The sequence below is a fragment of the Harpegnathos saltator genome, unplaced genomic scaffold (genome assembly GCF_003227715.2).
Source record: "Harpegnathos saltator strain DR-91 unplaced genomic scaffold, Hsal_v8.6 scaffold520, whole genome shotgun sequence".
NCBI classification, from domain to species: Eukaryota; Metazoa; Arthropoda; class Insecta; order Hymenoptera; family Formicidae; genus Harpegnathos; species Harpegnathos saltator.
In genome coordinates, this window is record NW_020230339.1 from 22,904 (window position 1) to 38,783 (window position 15,880).

Below are 15,880 nucleotides of genomic sequence, written 5' to 3' on the forward strand. Positions count from 1 at the left end.
GTGCAGGTTGTTGATGCTTGGCAGCGGCGGTCATCGTGGCGACGCTGGTGGAAGTAGTGCTAATGGGGGTGGCTGCAGCTGCGGCGGGTTCCATCAGTTCGCTGTTCTCACTACTGACGACCGTTGTACTGACGAGTTGCGTGTTGAAACGTGGTCTTTGGTGATCTTCTTTCCCACCTGATACGCTTCCGATCGCCAGCGACTGGTGATCTGTCTCGTTGAAAAGCTGCACTAAATTGTCCAATGATGAATAATCGTAGAGTTGTTGCTGCTGTTGCATACCTCGTATATATTGTTGCACGAATAAATTGTATGAACGTAAAGACAACGATGGACCATCGAGGACGGACACACGACTACGACGATCTCTCTTCGACACTGTCGAAACGAGATTCAAACTTCTTAAATATATACTGTTCTCGGGACGACGGCGACGACACGGCGCTTAAAATTCGATCAGCGACAACGGCGTTTCAAATTCGACCAGCGACGACGGCTCTTAAGATTCGACCAGCGACGACGGCGCTTAAAATTCGATCAGCACCGACGGCGCTTAAGATTCAATCACCTCCCGAAACACCAAATGAAACGTGTTATCGCGCGATCTAAATGTGCGCGGATATTCGGTCTTAATTCGTTCCTTGATTTTAAACACGATATCTCGAATGTTAGATCTCGCGACGTTACAACCGCTTTCGTCGAGAAATTCGCGCAGAAATTTGCACATTTCGATCTCGCTGACAGACACGGTAGAATCCTCGACGATGCGATAACGTTTCAACAACCATTCATACTGATCGATGGAGACGTGCAAATTTCGCGCGTCACGCTGCATCGTCACGGGTATGCGATCGATGATGACCGGGTCTTCGAGTCTCTTGGCCGATTGATGAGCAAACACATCGCTCGCTTGTACAATCTCTTCGCCGCCGTCCGGCGACGAGGACGCTTTGCCGATGTCACCATCTGTTGACAATTCGTGTACGATGCGTTCCGTATAGCCGCAGATTAGCATTTTGCGGAATGCTTCGAGCTCTTGCATTCAAGTATTCAAGCGTGTTTTATCATCTTGATTAGAATCGTCGACGACACCCTCGCGTAGTTTCTTTCTTTCCAGCCAGTTTTTAGCGAAGCATTTGCTCAAGGCGTCGCAGAGCAGATAAAACGATTCATCGTACGTGCACATGTCGATGGCAAAGTGTTCCATGGCCAGAATGAGACCTACGCGAAACGAGGGAAAACTCACGCCCTGTGCGAAGCATCTTGTAGCGAATTGGTACGATACACTCGGTGCGGAATGTTTGTCAAAGTCCACCGAGCAATCGTGATCGCGCGGATGCAACGTTTTGAAGCGATGCAGCATGCGCAAACAATACTTGAGGCACGTAATAACACACGCGTCGCTGCGTAGAGTGATCGAGTCGTTAAACATTAGCACTAGTTTGGCCAGATTGATCAGATGTTGCGGTTGCTGATCGAGAAATTTTCGACTCTTGATGCGCGTGCGAGAAATAAGCAGTTTGAAGAGCTCCGAGTTCAAGCGTTCAGGTTCATCGCATTGACACAGATGCGAGTTCATCATGCTCATAAGGTCGATGTTGATCTCATCGCGCACACCCTGCCGCAACGTCGCGTTGCTGATGGTGCCTGTGAGGACGCACGAGAACATTTGACGCAACACTTCTGATACGAATTCGCTCTTGCCGCTGTCGCTGGTGCCTTGCAACAACAGCACAGATTTCAGAAACTGTCCGGAAAATCGCACCGCCACGATAAACACCAAGAGGAACGATCCAGAGACCAAACGATCCAACGACCAAGAGATAACGATCTCCGGGTCGCCCCTGGCGAAAATATGCATAGTGACAAGGGCAACGCAGAGCGAGTAGCCGATGCCGTGCGGCACTCTGTCATCCACGTTCATGCTGTGATTAACGAATATTGTCAGACCGTTGGCCAGAGAGTTTGTGTCGTATGAGTGTATACTCGTTTCGGCGAAAACTTTCCGCAGCGAACGCTCACAATCGCTTGCATGCGTGGCGGTCAAACGGCCAAAAACGTTCCAGTGCCACTTATTCGCGGGCAACTGGCATTCGCGCGTAGATTTGCCGTTTTGGCTCAGTGTCGCCCAGCGCTCTCTTTCTCTTGCCACAACAAACAAATACAGTGCGGCAATATGACACAGGGATAGGTCGGTCGTAAATGATGATTCCGGAATCGCAGTAGAATTGCGCACGCTGGTTAACCATTCGCGCAAGTCTTGATCATCCGCGTGCTCCAGGGCAAATTCATCGAGTTCGCGAGACGCGAGAAATTCACGCATGGCATCTGCGCTGGCTGATGTTTCGTTATTGCTACTGTCATTTCCGCCGTCGTTTTTCAAACGCGTCACGAAGGTTCTTCGTGCGCGTTGTTCCGATTGTTGTTGGCTGCTGCTGCTGTTGCTGATGCTGCCTCGACATTGAGCGTCGCGGCGAAGATTGACTTTACGACGCCGCAGAGCGAGCTCGTTCAATAGCATTGAAACGTCGGTAGAAATTTCGTCGTTCCGTTGTTGCTGCTGCTGCTGCTGCTGTTGCTGCTGCTGCTGTTCATCATTTGCCACAGTGGTTCGTTCGAGTTGTTGTTCGTTGCCACTATTACCACTGCTACTCTTTCGTTGTTGTTTATCGGTCATTAGTCGAAGAAAATTTTCAGTATTTTCGTATATGTCCTTCTGTACTCGTCGGAACATCTCGTTGGCCGCTTCGTTATCGTATATCGAAAAGCTACGGCCGTGTCCGTATTCGCAATCGTCCACTTGGGAAATGGTCGTTATAGCGATACATTGCACGACAGTTTAGGGGTGCATAGAGCGCTCGATATGGGCAATCATCGCGCAGAGAGACGTCTGCCGAAGAGTGCGTGAGCATCGATATAAGTCGATGCACCGTATCGGGCCGCTCTAGTACAGCTAAACCAAACGAGAATGCGAGATTCACCATTACTATTGGGTGAGTGCAAAAGTTCGTGCGGAGTTTGTGAGTAAAAGTCACACAGTGATTAGGCAAACAAAAATCTTTATTCAATCAATGATATATTCTCCATCGTTTTCTATAATCTTTTCCCAACGTTCTGGCAGCATACGGATGCCTCGATCATAAAAACTGCGCGGTTTAGATTCGAAGAACGAAGAGACGCCGTTTTTTAAGGCCTCCAAAGAGTCAAAGTTTTTTCCATTTAAATAATTTTGCAATGACCGGAACAAGTGATAGTCAGATGGTGCGATATCAGGAGAATACGGTGGATGCGTTAAGACATCCCATTTCAGGCTCTTCAGTTTGCGCAGCGTCTTTTTCGAAACGTGTGGTCTGGCGTTGTCGTGATGAAAGACGACTCCCTTGGGATTTGACAAAATCGGACGTTTCTCTTTTATTTCTCGATTCAGATTGGTTAATTAGCGACAGTACTTGTCCGAATCAATCGTTTCGCCAGCGGGGAGAAGCTCGAAATAGATTATGCCCTTGCAATCCCACCAAACAGAGAGCATCACCTTCATCGGGTGCAAACTGGCCTTTGGCATTGCGTCACCATGCTCACCTGATTGTTTCCATGTCCGTTTGCGCTGAACATTGTTGTAGAGGACCCATTTCTCATCGCCCGTCACTAATCGATCCAAAATCGACTCGTTATTGAGCCGCCCGAGAAAAGAAACGGCTGCAGAAATTCGCTTGATTTTGTTCTTCTCGGTCAGCAAATGGGGCACCCATATATCGAGCTTCAAATCGAATCCCATCTTTTTTAAACGCCGAAAAGCGGTTGATCGGTCAACGTTTAGTGCTGTAGCAACTTCTTCTGTTGAAATTCGCGGATTATTGAGCACTAAAGTACGCAAAACATCGTCATCAATGTCAGAAGCGTGACTCGTCTTCAAGGTTAAATTCTCCGCGCCGAAATTTAGCAAACCATTTTTCCACAGTTCGTTTAGCTGGTGCTTCATCCTGATAAACATCCTGAATGTTTTTTACGGCTGCGGCAACGTTTATTCCCTTCCGAAACTCGTAAAGCATAACATGCCGCAAATGCACCTTATCGATACTCATTTTTAAAGTGATATTTCTCGAAGCAGTTTGTATGAAAACAAATAATTTTTTTTTTAATAACAGCTGAAGACAGTAGAATAGTAAGGCCGGTTCTAACCCAGAAGCGCTGAGGGGGGCGCGGGGGAAGCGGGGAACTCAGGGCGCGGGGTATGACGTCGCGCGGGGAAGGGAACTCATGATGAGACGTCACGCAAGATAGCGACCGTGACGTCACGCATACGTCACGAGAAAAAAAATGTATTGTGATGCAGGTAGAATCGAACCCGAACGCTCGCGGTTACTACCCAATGCTCCAAAGCTCCTAGACCACCGTTGCCTGTTGTGCTATTAGACGTCTAAGTAAAGGTTCTTAAAGTATGCATGATGATGTCACGAGAGAAAAACTGTCGAGATTACTGCTAAGACTCGAAACCCGGGCCCCGCGGTTACTACCCTATGCTCCAAAGCTCCTAGACCACCGTCGCCTGTTGCTATTAGACGTCTAGTGAAGGTTCTTAGAGTGGGCATTATGAGTGGGCATCATGAGAGAAAAAATAAGTCGAAACTAGGTCAGACTCAAACCCTCTTAGCCCTTCGTTTACTGCGCCATATCGAACGTCTATCGAACGTCTATCGAACGTCTATCGAACGTCTATCGAACGTCTATCGAACATCTATTGAACGTCAATCGAACATCTCTCGAACGTCTAATAAGCATCATACCGCAAATAAAGAAGTATTTTTATCAACGCAATTACCATATAAAATTCTAAGAAAAGGGATAAGGGAAAGAAACATCTGCACATTTGAAATAATGATTATTAGATTTATTATATAGTGTCATACAATTTTCTTCGAGACCACCAATTGAAAATATTTAGTACATTCTGTAATGCACAATTTTTCATATGATTATTACATCGAAAAGTATTATTCAATTTTTGCAAGGAAGGCATATCGTCGTAATCGATGTCCATGGTCTTAATGATCACGCTGCTTCTCGCATTGTCATCCAGAAGTTGTAACAACCATTTCCGCTTCTCATGTCCCTTCACATACATAAATTGAGATGCATCGTCTTCAAGTTTGTCATACATATCACCCGCCACAGCTGCAGTAACCAGATGTTTAGCTCTGGAGTATTTGACGGTTCCATCTTCCCATCGTAATCCATGATGATTAGCAGTTAACCAGTAGGCCCTCGATTTGTCCGATCTTGTGAGCAGATGCCATGGCATCGGACTCGTGAAGATGTAGTGCGAAAGAATAGTTCCGTTCTTCAGTATCGCCGCTTCTTTTACAATAAATCTCTCTCCAACCATGAATCCTTGCAAGTCGACAAATGTCGGAGCATCCATGGCGAAATATTCTTCGATACGTCCAGGAGAGAAATGCCGTTTATAGCACTTTGTTTCGTGTATTATACTTTTCTCGTACATATTTTCTGATGTTAGTTGAGTTTGCGCACTATGTTGGTTAGCGGGCTGTTCAACTACACGATCATGCAGGATGAGACAATATGCGGTAGTATTCACCGGTATATTCTCCTTACACTCAAATTCTATCCGCACATCCACAGTGGCACTCTTGACGGACTCATTTTGACGCGAACAATCGATAACCACGAAAGGACCTAGCCGCCGAAAGTCGGTAATTGCTAACCATACCTCAGCACTGTCGCATGCATAATACGATTTACGAAAACGTCTATACATATCGTAAAGTATGGCGCATTTATTTTTTGCAAAGTCTAAATTCATGTCATCGTACGGATAACACTCTGAATTCAAATAGAGCTTCACATTGATCAATTTGCAGTCATCGAAACGAGCTATATTTTCCGACATTACATTCTTCCGGCCAGTCTGCAGCGCAAAGATAACGTATCGAGGCTTCTCCAGATTAGTAGCAGTTTTGATGGTCCACAAATGTTTGGTCGTGCTTTGCAGTAGAGGAAATTCATACAGATCCCACGAGCGGAAACTCATACTCAGGTATCGTCCGTTCTCCAAAGTTTTCAGCATGGAAAGTTTATTGATATCGTTCAAGATTACGTGAGGCATTCGCCATTGTATCTTGAATAGCTCAATTTTAGGATCCAGCACTGAAGATCCTAGTAGACTGTTGTTGTCGCTGCGCGATCGTAATAGAATCAATTCGTGATGCGCGTTAATCACGATACGCTTGTAGTCTTCACAGAATCCTAGCAACACGCTGAGTGGTACGCAAAAGTTCAAGTATCCATCCGGCGAAATAGTGTCAGTCGCATCCCACGCAGCATTTTTCATGACAGCATTTTCGTCCGAAGACATCGATACATAGTTTTTGAGCGTTGAAGTTATTCCCACGTTTCTGTTACGATCAATCTCCACACCATCCAGTTCATAACGAATCTCATCAAACATGAATGCAACGCAATTATATCCCAACGTTACAGTTGCACCATCGACTGCAACTTGTTTCGTCACCTTCCCCTCGATATAGAGATAACTCTCGCATGGCAATATGTATAAATCCTGCTGCTATATGGGTATTCGTATCTCGTCGCTATATCCAAACGTTGTATTAGCGTATGGGTTGTACGTATGTGTCTCAATCTTGACGATGCGCTCGTCAAAGACCGGTTCACTTTCAATTTTCAAAATGTCAACCATCTTTCTCAATCGTTTCGTACGATGAATCCCAGAGATTTCAAAAATTCAACGTTCAACGCGCTGAGTTTCTTTCGAACGAGGGATTTTGTACCGTTAATCGCGTGTCTCGTAAAAGGTATATTTCCAGCTTGTTTCTCCTGTTCTACTTGATTCACCACAAGCATTTCATAGATTGTGTTTATGATCGTCGCCGTCGTACATGCAATCTAATGGTAATCTCTTCTCCTCGAAAATCGAGCGATTGTCCTTCTTGATCAACGACACGCACCGTTAAATCTGTAATACTCCGTGCGATGATTGGAAGGTAAATGACATGTGCCGGCGTTTCCGATATCTTATATCCTGGTGGCACCTTAGGCGAGAATTCATGTATCGTATGTACACGCATACTGTTACTGTTACGCACCACTGACAACGCTGCATTCTATACGAATGATATTAACATTGACAATCTTAATCGATGCATCCGATTCGTACCATCGATGCGGTTCTAATACACGACTCGATGAGAATCCTAAAAGCGAGCCAATGTTGTTTGGTTTGCTAAAATTTACTCTATAAGCACATTTTATTTCACTCTTCATCGTATTACTATTGACATGAATTATTATAGGATATTTATTCGCGTCATCTTTATATGGATTATTTTTGGAACGTACTGTGTTTTGAGCATGTGAAATTACATTTTTTAAATATTCGTATATGGCACGAAATTCGTACGATCCTTCAGGAATCGTAATTTCTTCGTCGTTAGCACCATAGTAAAATTTATTTTTCGACGAATTTATATTTGGTATCGTATTGTATGTTTCGAAATCCGTTAAACCGAGCTCGTAATCACCGTCGCTCAAATCTATAGCGGGAAAGTAGCTCACCGTAAGGGTGCTACTGTTGCCAGTCAACGTAAGCGTTAGCGACATGTTCGCAAACTGCCAAGCGAATACTGACTGCTGCGAGCGGAATGTTGTCATTTAAATCCACATCGATCCTCTACCGTTTGGAGAAACTGTAAACACAATTGTCCGCATATGCTCTGACTGTAATGTTGATAAGACGTGCGATTGTATACAATTTTCACTACATCTCTCTCAAGGTATCGAATCAATTCCTTGGGCGGTCGAAGATTACCAAAACTATCAAAATATACTGCATGATTTCCTCTTTTCGCATATGCCACCCAGTGTGTACCCGGTCCCTCTGTGTTGTCTAAATTTACAATACCACTCTCATTTTGACGTACTCCATCTATCGGTAAGGCGTCACGCATGAAAACACCTCGAAAGAAAGATATACACATACGCCTCGCTAGTCTTTCCAACTGTACGTTAGTCATTGCACCCATGGGTAATTTTAGTGTCTCTATGACGTTTTTTTTTTTTCTTTTTTCTGTAGCGCCTTTCCCGCGCTTGTACGGAGCAAGATAGATTCCGCGACCTTTCATAGCGCGACCTTCCATAGCGCGATGATGACGTTTTAATTCTTCCAGCTGACGTTGCGCAGCTTTGCCATCATTCACCGCTTTTGCGACACCCGCTGCTCCACCGACTAGTGAACCGAGAACTCCCAGTAATGGCAGAACTGGTAAAATACCACCCCGTTTTGCTATCGGAAGTGCTCGTTTTCGGATTGCTTTCTTGGACGACTTCTTTTTCTTCATGCCCATACCGATTTTCGTTTTAACTTTCATGGTAGCCCAAACGATGGCAGCAGCCGCTCTCTCGCCTAGAGTTGAATCTTTCGAAGTTATGCGTTTCCACGCTTTGACAGCGAGAATCTTATCCGCCGCGTGTCGATCAGTGAGACTGTTACTACGTGAATAGGCTATATCGTGCTCACGACACGCCGCGTCCAATGAATTAATGCCTCGATCGCCTCTGGCCAATCGTTTTGCCAAGCGAGTTCCAGGACCGCAAAATTGATATCTGGGAATGTGTAGTTCGATAGGAAGCGCATTTATCGCGCGATTCAACAGACCGCTGCTAACTTTGACTTTTGTCGAAGGCATTCACTACAGTTCCGGATCAGCAGTGCCGGACCATCGATATGCGTTCGCTGCCACGGACGATTGTAATGTTCCAAACATCGACGATACTGCTGAACCTCTGGATCGACTCTTGTTCAGGGAGTCTGTCCCACAAATCGCCAATACACTTTGCAAAATCGCGTAACAAAACAATCTTCGGTATGTATTTCAACTGTTCGGAGGTTAGCTCTCGAATATCATGAGTATCTGTCAAAAGGAGCAACATTTTCTAAACTGAGCGTTTCCAAGATCGGCGCGTCTATATATAGTTCAATCGCAACGTTAACATAACGTTAACGATCCGTTAACATAATCAATTTTGTGACGTGGGGGAAACATGCGATTCGTGAAGCAACCGACATCGATACGTGTGACAAATTTCGACAATCGAACGCAATCAATGATTGGACAAGAGGCGCGCAGGCATGGAAACATGCTTCCGAACACCATACGCGGCATCATATGCGGTCCCTCGAATTGCGGCAAGACGAATGTTCTCATCAGCTTGCTGGAAAGTCTGCACGGTCTGCGTTTCGAGAACTTGTACGTGTACTCAAAATCGTTGCAACAACCTAAATATCGCTACTTGGAAAATTTGTTGAAACCGATAGATAAAATTGGATACTTTACATTCTCCGATAACAGCGACGTGATTCCAACGACCGAAGCGTCCAAAAATTCTATTTTTATCTTTGACGATGTGGCATGTGACAAGCAAGATACCATAAGAGAATACTTTGCCATGGGTCGTCATTCGAACGTTGACTGTTTCTATCTCTGTCAAACGTACGCAAAAATACCCATGCATCTTATACGAGACAATGCAAATTTTCTGATTCTCTTTAAACAGGATGGTACCAATTTGAAACATGTGTACAACGATCATGTGAATACCGACATGTCATATGAAGATTTCAGTGCATTGTGTCGCAAATGTTGGGAGGATAAATATGGTTTCACAGTGATTGATAAGGACAGCTCAATGACCAACGGACGATATAGGAAAGGATTTAACGACTTTGCTGTGCTGTGAGATGCTCAATCGTCGTTGCAACCTCAACCTGGTAACATCTTCAACGTCCACGAGATAAATATATCAATGGTGAATAGTAACGTGAAAATCATGGATCATGAAAAGGTAGCGGAAGAGATTGCGAAAACGAGCGAATCGATCCGCAAGAAGTATCGCGCTTTGAAAACCGGTAGAATTGTTGAGAATGCTGCATTAGAGAGACACTTTAAACCTATTATTGAACCTCTCAAGCAAATCGCGGGAAGCAGCGCTAATGTGGAAAGTAACGTTGATGTTAAAACTGCGCCACTATCAATGAGTACAAGCGAAGAAACAAAGAGTGTAATATTAAAACCCGAAAAAAAGATAAAGCGTAAGGCGAAACTTTCACCAGCCGCATTGACTCCGCTGAAACGGAAACTATTCAATGATCCTTCGATAGTTTCTACATCGACGGGAGCTCTACAATATGAGGAACCACATGAACCTTCACCGATCAACAATCTACTCACTGATGATGATGATGATGATGAGAATGTTTTCGAAACCCCCGATAAACCGGTAATGACATCCGTTATACGTCAGTTGCGAACGTACAAAGGACAACAAACTTTACATGATCATTTTGGTCCGTTGGGTCAAAAATATATGGGGGCTGTGCTAAGTAATGGAAAAGATAACACTATAGATTATGTTTACGGTGTACGTCTTAGTAACGATGGAGCAATGCTCGGTGATAAACGTGTCGATGTGGACAGAGATGATAATATAATCATAGGCGAAACAGGATACATTGGAACACCCGGTCTTTACGAGCTAATATTCAAAAGAATCCCCGACGATTCTGTGTACACCGAGGCTGATATGCAAAAATACAAAAGTATACTATTGGCGACGAATGCTCACAGACGCGGGTACCTCCCGCAAAATCCGATACTCGGTAACAAGGGACACAAATTTAAACATATAATCGCGCCCCTAGTATCACATGCGTCGACCGATAAAGTGGCCGGAAAAGGTTTATATGCATTTCAAGCTATGATGACCTTAAATGACAACAATATCGATTACGTGCATTGGGATGATCCCAACGAGCTGGTGGATCGTTTGCGATTGCTTGACGCTTCGCGCCAAGCCGGCAACAACGCTCATGACAACGAAATTTTATCGATTATCGAAGAACTCCGCGAAGCTGGTCTTATTATAAATTAAACAGCGCTGCACTGACACGAGTCAGTCAGTCAGTCAATCGTCAGCCAGTCGAGAGCATCGACACAGCTTGCTCCGAAATGTCGACGCATAAGTTTGGAGTATTGCCAGACAGCAATAGTTCTCCGATCGAAGCGCATCAATGGAATGAACATGTTGAAGATTACATACATGAAAATGCTCTTTGTTTAAACGCTGCCAAAGTTTTCGACGCAAAGTCGCGCAAGATACAACATGTAGCGCAACCTGAAGCCGACAGTGACGTTGCAACCAAACAATACGTGGAAGAATGTGTTGCAGGTGTCAGATATCATTTAAACAACGTTGCAACCAAACGATATGTACATGAAAATGCCCTTTGTCTAACCGCCAATAGTAAAGGTCGTGATGGCAAATGTTTCGATGCAAAAATGCATGCGATACATAATGTACCGCAGCCGGAAGCCTTCAATGACACTGCGCACAAATATTATGTGGATGAGAGTATAAAGTCTGTAAAACTTCTGTTGCATGAAAGTAACGTTGAGAAGAAACAGTATATCGATGAGAATATAAATGCTGTAAAGCTTCTACTGCATGAGAGTAACGTTGAGATGAAACAGTATGTAGATGAGAATGTTAAAAAATTGAAGGATTGGCTGGAAGACTACCGGAAAAAAAACATACAGAGCATAAATAGCATTCATGAGAACATAGACCAAATTTTAGATTGGACACGCTCAGAGATAAAGAAATCAGCGGAAATATAAAAGTAGAATATATTTTTACCTGTGTGTCCCCTTCGCTTTAGAACTCGAAAAGTTAAGTTGGGTTTTGTTACAACGAATTGGAGATCGCAGGGAAGAGAAAAGAGGTGGGGAGAAAGGAATATACAACATTTTTATAAAATAAATTCACATTTTATTTTTGAAGTTACATTCGTAGTTTCGCAAACACTCGTAGCATTCTGCGTTTGTTATAATCTCGTGTATAATTTCATTTAAATGAATCGTAGTCAATTCACGGAATACAATATTAAAATATGCGTCTAAAAATTGTAAATTTTTCATTTGCCGTCGTACATTTTCCTCGATTTCGCGATATTTATCAACGAGCGTCCGTTTTACGAAATCTTCGTTTACACCTTCCTTCGTGAGATTAAGTTCTATTTCGCCTACTAAAATATATTTGCAATTATTCACAAGAGCGGCAACCGCTTGAAAATATTCGTATCTAGCATCGATACATTTTGTGACAGTTTGCAGACCATCGAAAGATGTCTTCTGCATTATAATATTCTCCGTATACAGCTTATGCTTCTTCAGCGGCGGTTGCTTCAGATGCGTAGACCTGCGAAGAAGACATCCTCCGATGTCTTCTTCGCAGGTCCGCTCTCGTCCAGCATTTTCCCTCGCTGACTCACCATTGCAGCTCGTGCACCGTACGCTGAGGTAAAGTTGATGCTGATATTGTTGATGATGATAGGGGTTGGTGTATTCTTATTTTCCCCACACAAATAAGAATTTGCAGAGGGTATAATATCTTTAAACTTCTCCCACGTATTCAAATGAAGGAGAATTCCTGAAGACGTGTTCCCCATGATCCTGATCGTTGGCTCAAATGGACCCATGTCGTACATGGTGCGCAATCCAACCTGCATCCTCTTAGTGTCCGAATTGTTGAGCGCGTACGTCGTACATAGAAGCATGTTACGGACGTTTCCCACTTCTGTAGAGACTGCTCGTCTTCTTCGACGTCTTCTTGAGAGCGGTGTCCACGTTAGCGCCGAACATTTTTCTTCCAAGAACTTGTTAATAACTTGTAAAGAACTTGTAATAACGAGAACTAGCTATGCTGCAAGTAGGAGCAACGAAGCTTGAATGCTTCGCCAGCCTCAACACCGTATGTCTTTCCCCGTAGAGAATAGAGAAAGTAGTGGGGATGGTGATGCGCAGACGTAAAAGGTCTACAACTACTTATCTTTTTCAAATGATAAGATATAGTTTTTATATTTACTTAGAATGGAGAGACTACTGTATCAGTACCATAATTTTAGACTGGACACGCTCAGAGATAAAGAAATCAGGGGAAATTTAAAAGTAGAATATTACAGTTAAATTGACATATAGTATCAACATAGCGAGAGACGGATCATCACAAGCTGCAATGGCGAAGCAATCATCAAAATTTAACAAAAAGAAGAAAAGTTCAGAGAAGCAGCTCATCGGTAACGAAAAGCATCGGTTGGTGGAGGAGTTGCACGCTCAAGCGAGAAGATATTTTGTAGACCCCGTAGACGCGTCATAGTGCGCGGATACGATGATCTTTGGCAAGCTGACTTGGTAGAGATGCGTCCTTACTCGCGATTCAATAGAGGCTACTACTAAATACTCACTATTATCGATGTGTTATGCGTGGGCTGTACCGATGAAGAGCAAGAGCGGTAAAGAAGCAGTGACAGTATTCGCCAGGATATTTCAAAAATCTGGAAGATGTCCGAAAAATGTGCAAACGGATCTGGGAAAGGAATTTTATAATGCGGATCTGCAGAAACTCTTAAAAAACACGGTATCAATCATTATTCTACGTACTCGGTAATGAAGGCATCTGTTGTGGAACGATTCAACCGCACGTTAAAGAACACCATGTGGAAAATGTTTACGTTGAATGGAACATACAAATGGATCGACTCGTTACCACCCTTATCATGGAGTACAACACACGGAAACATCGAACTATCGGCATGCGTCCTATCGATGTGATACCCGAAATCGCTGATAAGCTCCTACACACAGTCTACAACAACGTAAAGATCGCTGCGCCTGCGAGATTCAAAGTGGGTGATCTGGTACGCGTGAGCAAATTCAAAACCATCTTTGAAAAAGGCTATACACCGAATTGGACAACCGAAGTGTTTAAAATCGTGAAAGTGCAGACAACTAATCCAGCGACCTATCTGCTCGAGGATTCTCGCGGAAAGTCTATTGCCGGAGGATTTTACGAATACGAACTGCATCGCGCTGCTAATCCTGACGTTTATCTCGTGGAAAAGGTGTTGCGAAAAAGCAGCGACAAGGTTTTAGTGAAATGGTTGGGATTTGATAATTCGCACAACTCTTGGATACACAAAGAAAATGTATTGTAACCAATTCTTTGTTATAAACACTTTTTTATTACAATATCCTATTATAAACAGCTTGTAATAAACCATCTTTTATTATAGTTAACAATATTTCTTACAAACAAATATATGTACAATGATCGCTTTTCATTTTACAATATACATGTATGCACAATGATCGCTTTTTAGTTTACAATTGTATCCTGTAATGTCCCCATGGTAAAGTGTCTGTTGAGTTCGGTACGATATACCGCTTGTCATCATACGGACTCAGAGCAGTTTTCAGTTCGGACACGGTGTAGACTTTGTGCATTTTGGATCGTATGCATGACTGACGACGTTGCTTTTCGACCTCATCTCTCAGACACTGCATATAATCATCAAACGTTATAGTTCGCGCTACGACATTGGTCTTCACACCTTTCGCCTTCTTCGTATCATTTTTGCTGTCTACCTTTAGCGCGTACATCTTTGCTCTGAGCCCGACGAATTCCGTCATAATCGCTCCGTTATTTTCATCTTTCATCAGACCTGGTACCTTTTTGTTGACAAGCGGTATACCGTACGCATTATCAGCGGGATAATCACTCGTATCAAACTTAGAAATATCACGTTTCATGTGCTCGAAAATATCATCGCATTGGATATGGTAGATTAAACTGTCAGTATCGGTGTACATTACTTTACATCTGTTCTGATACAGAGGAGACATGTACTCGTGATGAAATTCGTACAAGCAGATCTTGGATATGTCAAGGATACACATACCCACATAGATCGGCTTGTTGAATTTCACCTCAAGTTTACGTAGCTCAACGGCGATTAAATTTTCCGAAAAGACATTTCTGCTATGAAAATTTGGTCTCGCAATCATTGCCTCAGCACCGTATCGTCCATCCCATTTTGTCAATAGTTTTACGTCTACGTGATTGCGAACGTTTTCCATAGTTTTACCGAATACCGCGTTGTTCATCAATTTGTACAAATTTTTCTCGAAATCGTTTGTCGCGCGTGTTCTAAACTGCGTATTAAGTTCGATATAATCGCGGAGCCATGGAGATTGAGCAAATTTGAGTATGCGGTGTATCTTTCCAATACGAAGACCGTGACGCGTGCACTGCTGCAGGTTGCGATAATGAATCACATAACGCTGCTTATCGCATAAGGTTGCGAGAAGCTTGTCCTGCTTTTTGTTTGGCGGTTTGCCCCGTGTCGGACAGAACGGTAGGTCAGTGTGCGCGTCGTGCAGATGTTGCGGATACTCTAAGTCAACCTCCAGAATGTAACCTATAGGTGAATCTAGTGCGATTGATGATACGTCGAAATTCGATACATCATCGACCCATCGAAATTCGGCGTATGGCAACTGTTGACACATTGCCCAACCATACAAGTTATTTACATCGAAGTACATCAAGTATGATGATGGTTGCAATGGATCGTAAGACTGCATGTACTTGTTATTGGCTTTTGCATATCTACCGGAACATTGACTGAGGCCACCGCGAATACCGCGCTCGATGAACATGACCATATCGATATCAGTGAGCAGTTCGAAATTAACGCCCGTATGCTTCAACATAGCATCCCACGTAAAACCAGGCAAAGTGTAATAATACGCGGGATCTAACCCATAACTTTTGATACAACTATTGCGGAAATTTTCAAAAATATCGGCCAGCAACAAGACATCAATCTTCAGATACAAGTCGCTATATTCACCTAAGGTTTGAATGGCGAACCGTTGCCAGATGTTCGTGGCGTGCGCGTAATCGCTCTCAGATACCGTGTCACCCGTCAACGAACTGTAAAATGACTCGC

The 15,880-nt window shown here is 43.6% G+C and overlaps 1 protein-coding gene across 1 annotated transcript; it reads left to right on the forward strand.

Moving 5' to 3' along the window:
• The first annotated feature begins 13,645 nt into the window (after positions 1 to 13,645).
• On the forward strand, positions 13,646 to 14,083 carry LOC112589487 (uncharacterized). The gene is made up of 2 exons (XM_025302978.1): positions 13,646 to 13,786; positions 13,874 to 14,083. The coding sequence occupies exons 1-2, from the start codon at positions 13,646 to 13,648 to the stop codon at positions 14,081 to 14,083; spliced, it is 351 nt and encodes a 116-aa protein (XP_025158763.1).
• The last annotated feature ends 1,797 nt before the right edge of the window (positions 14,084 to 15,880 follow it).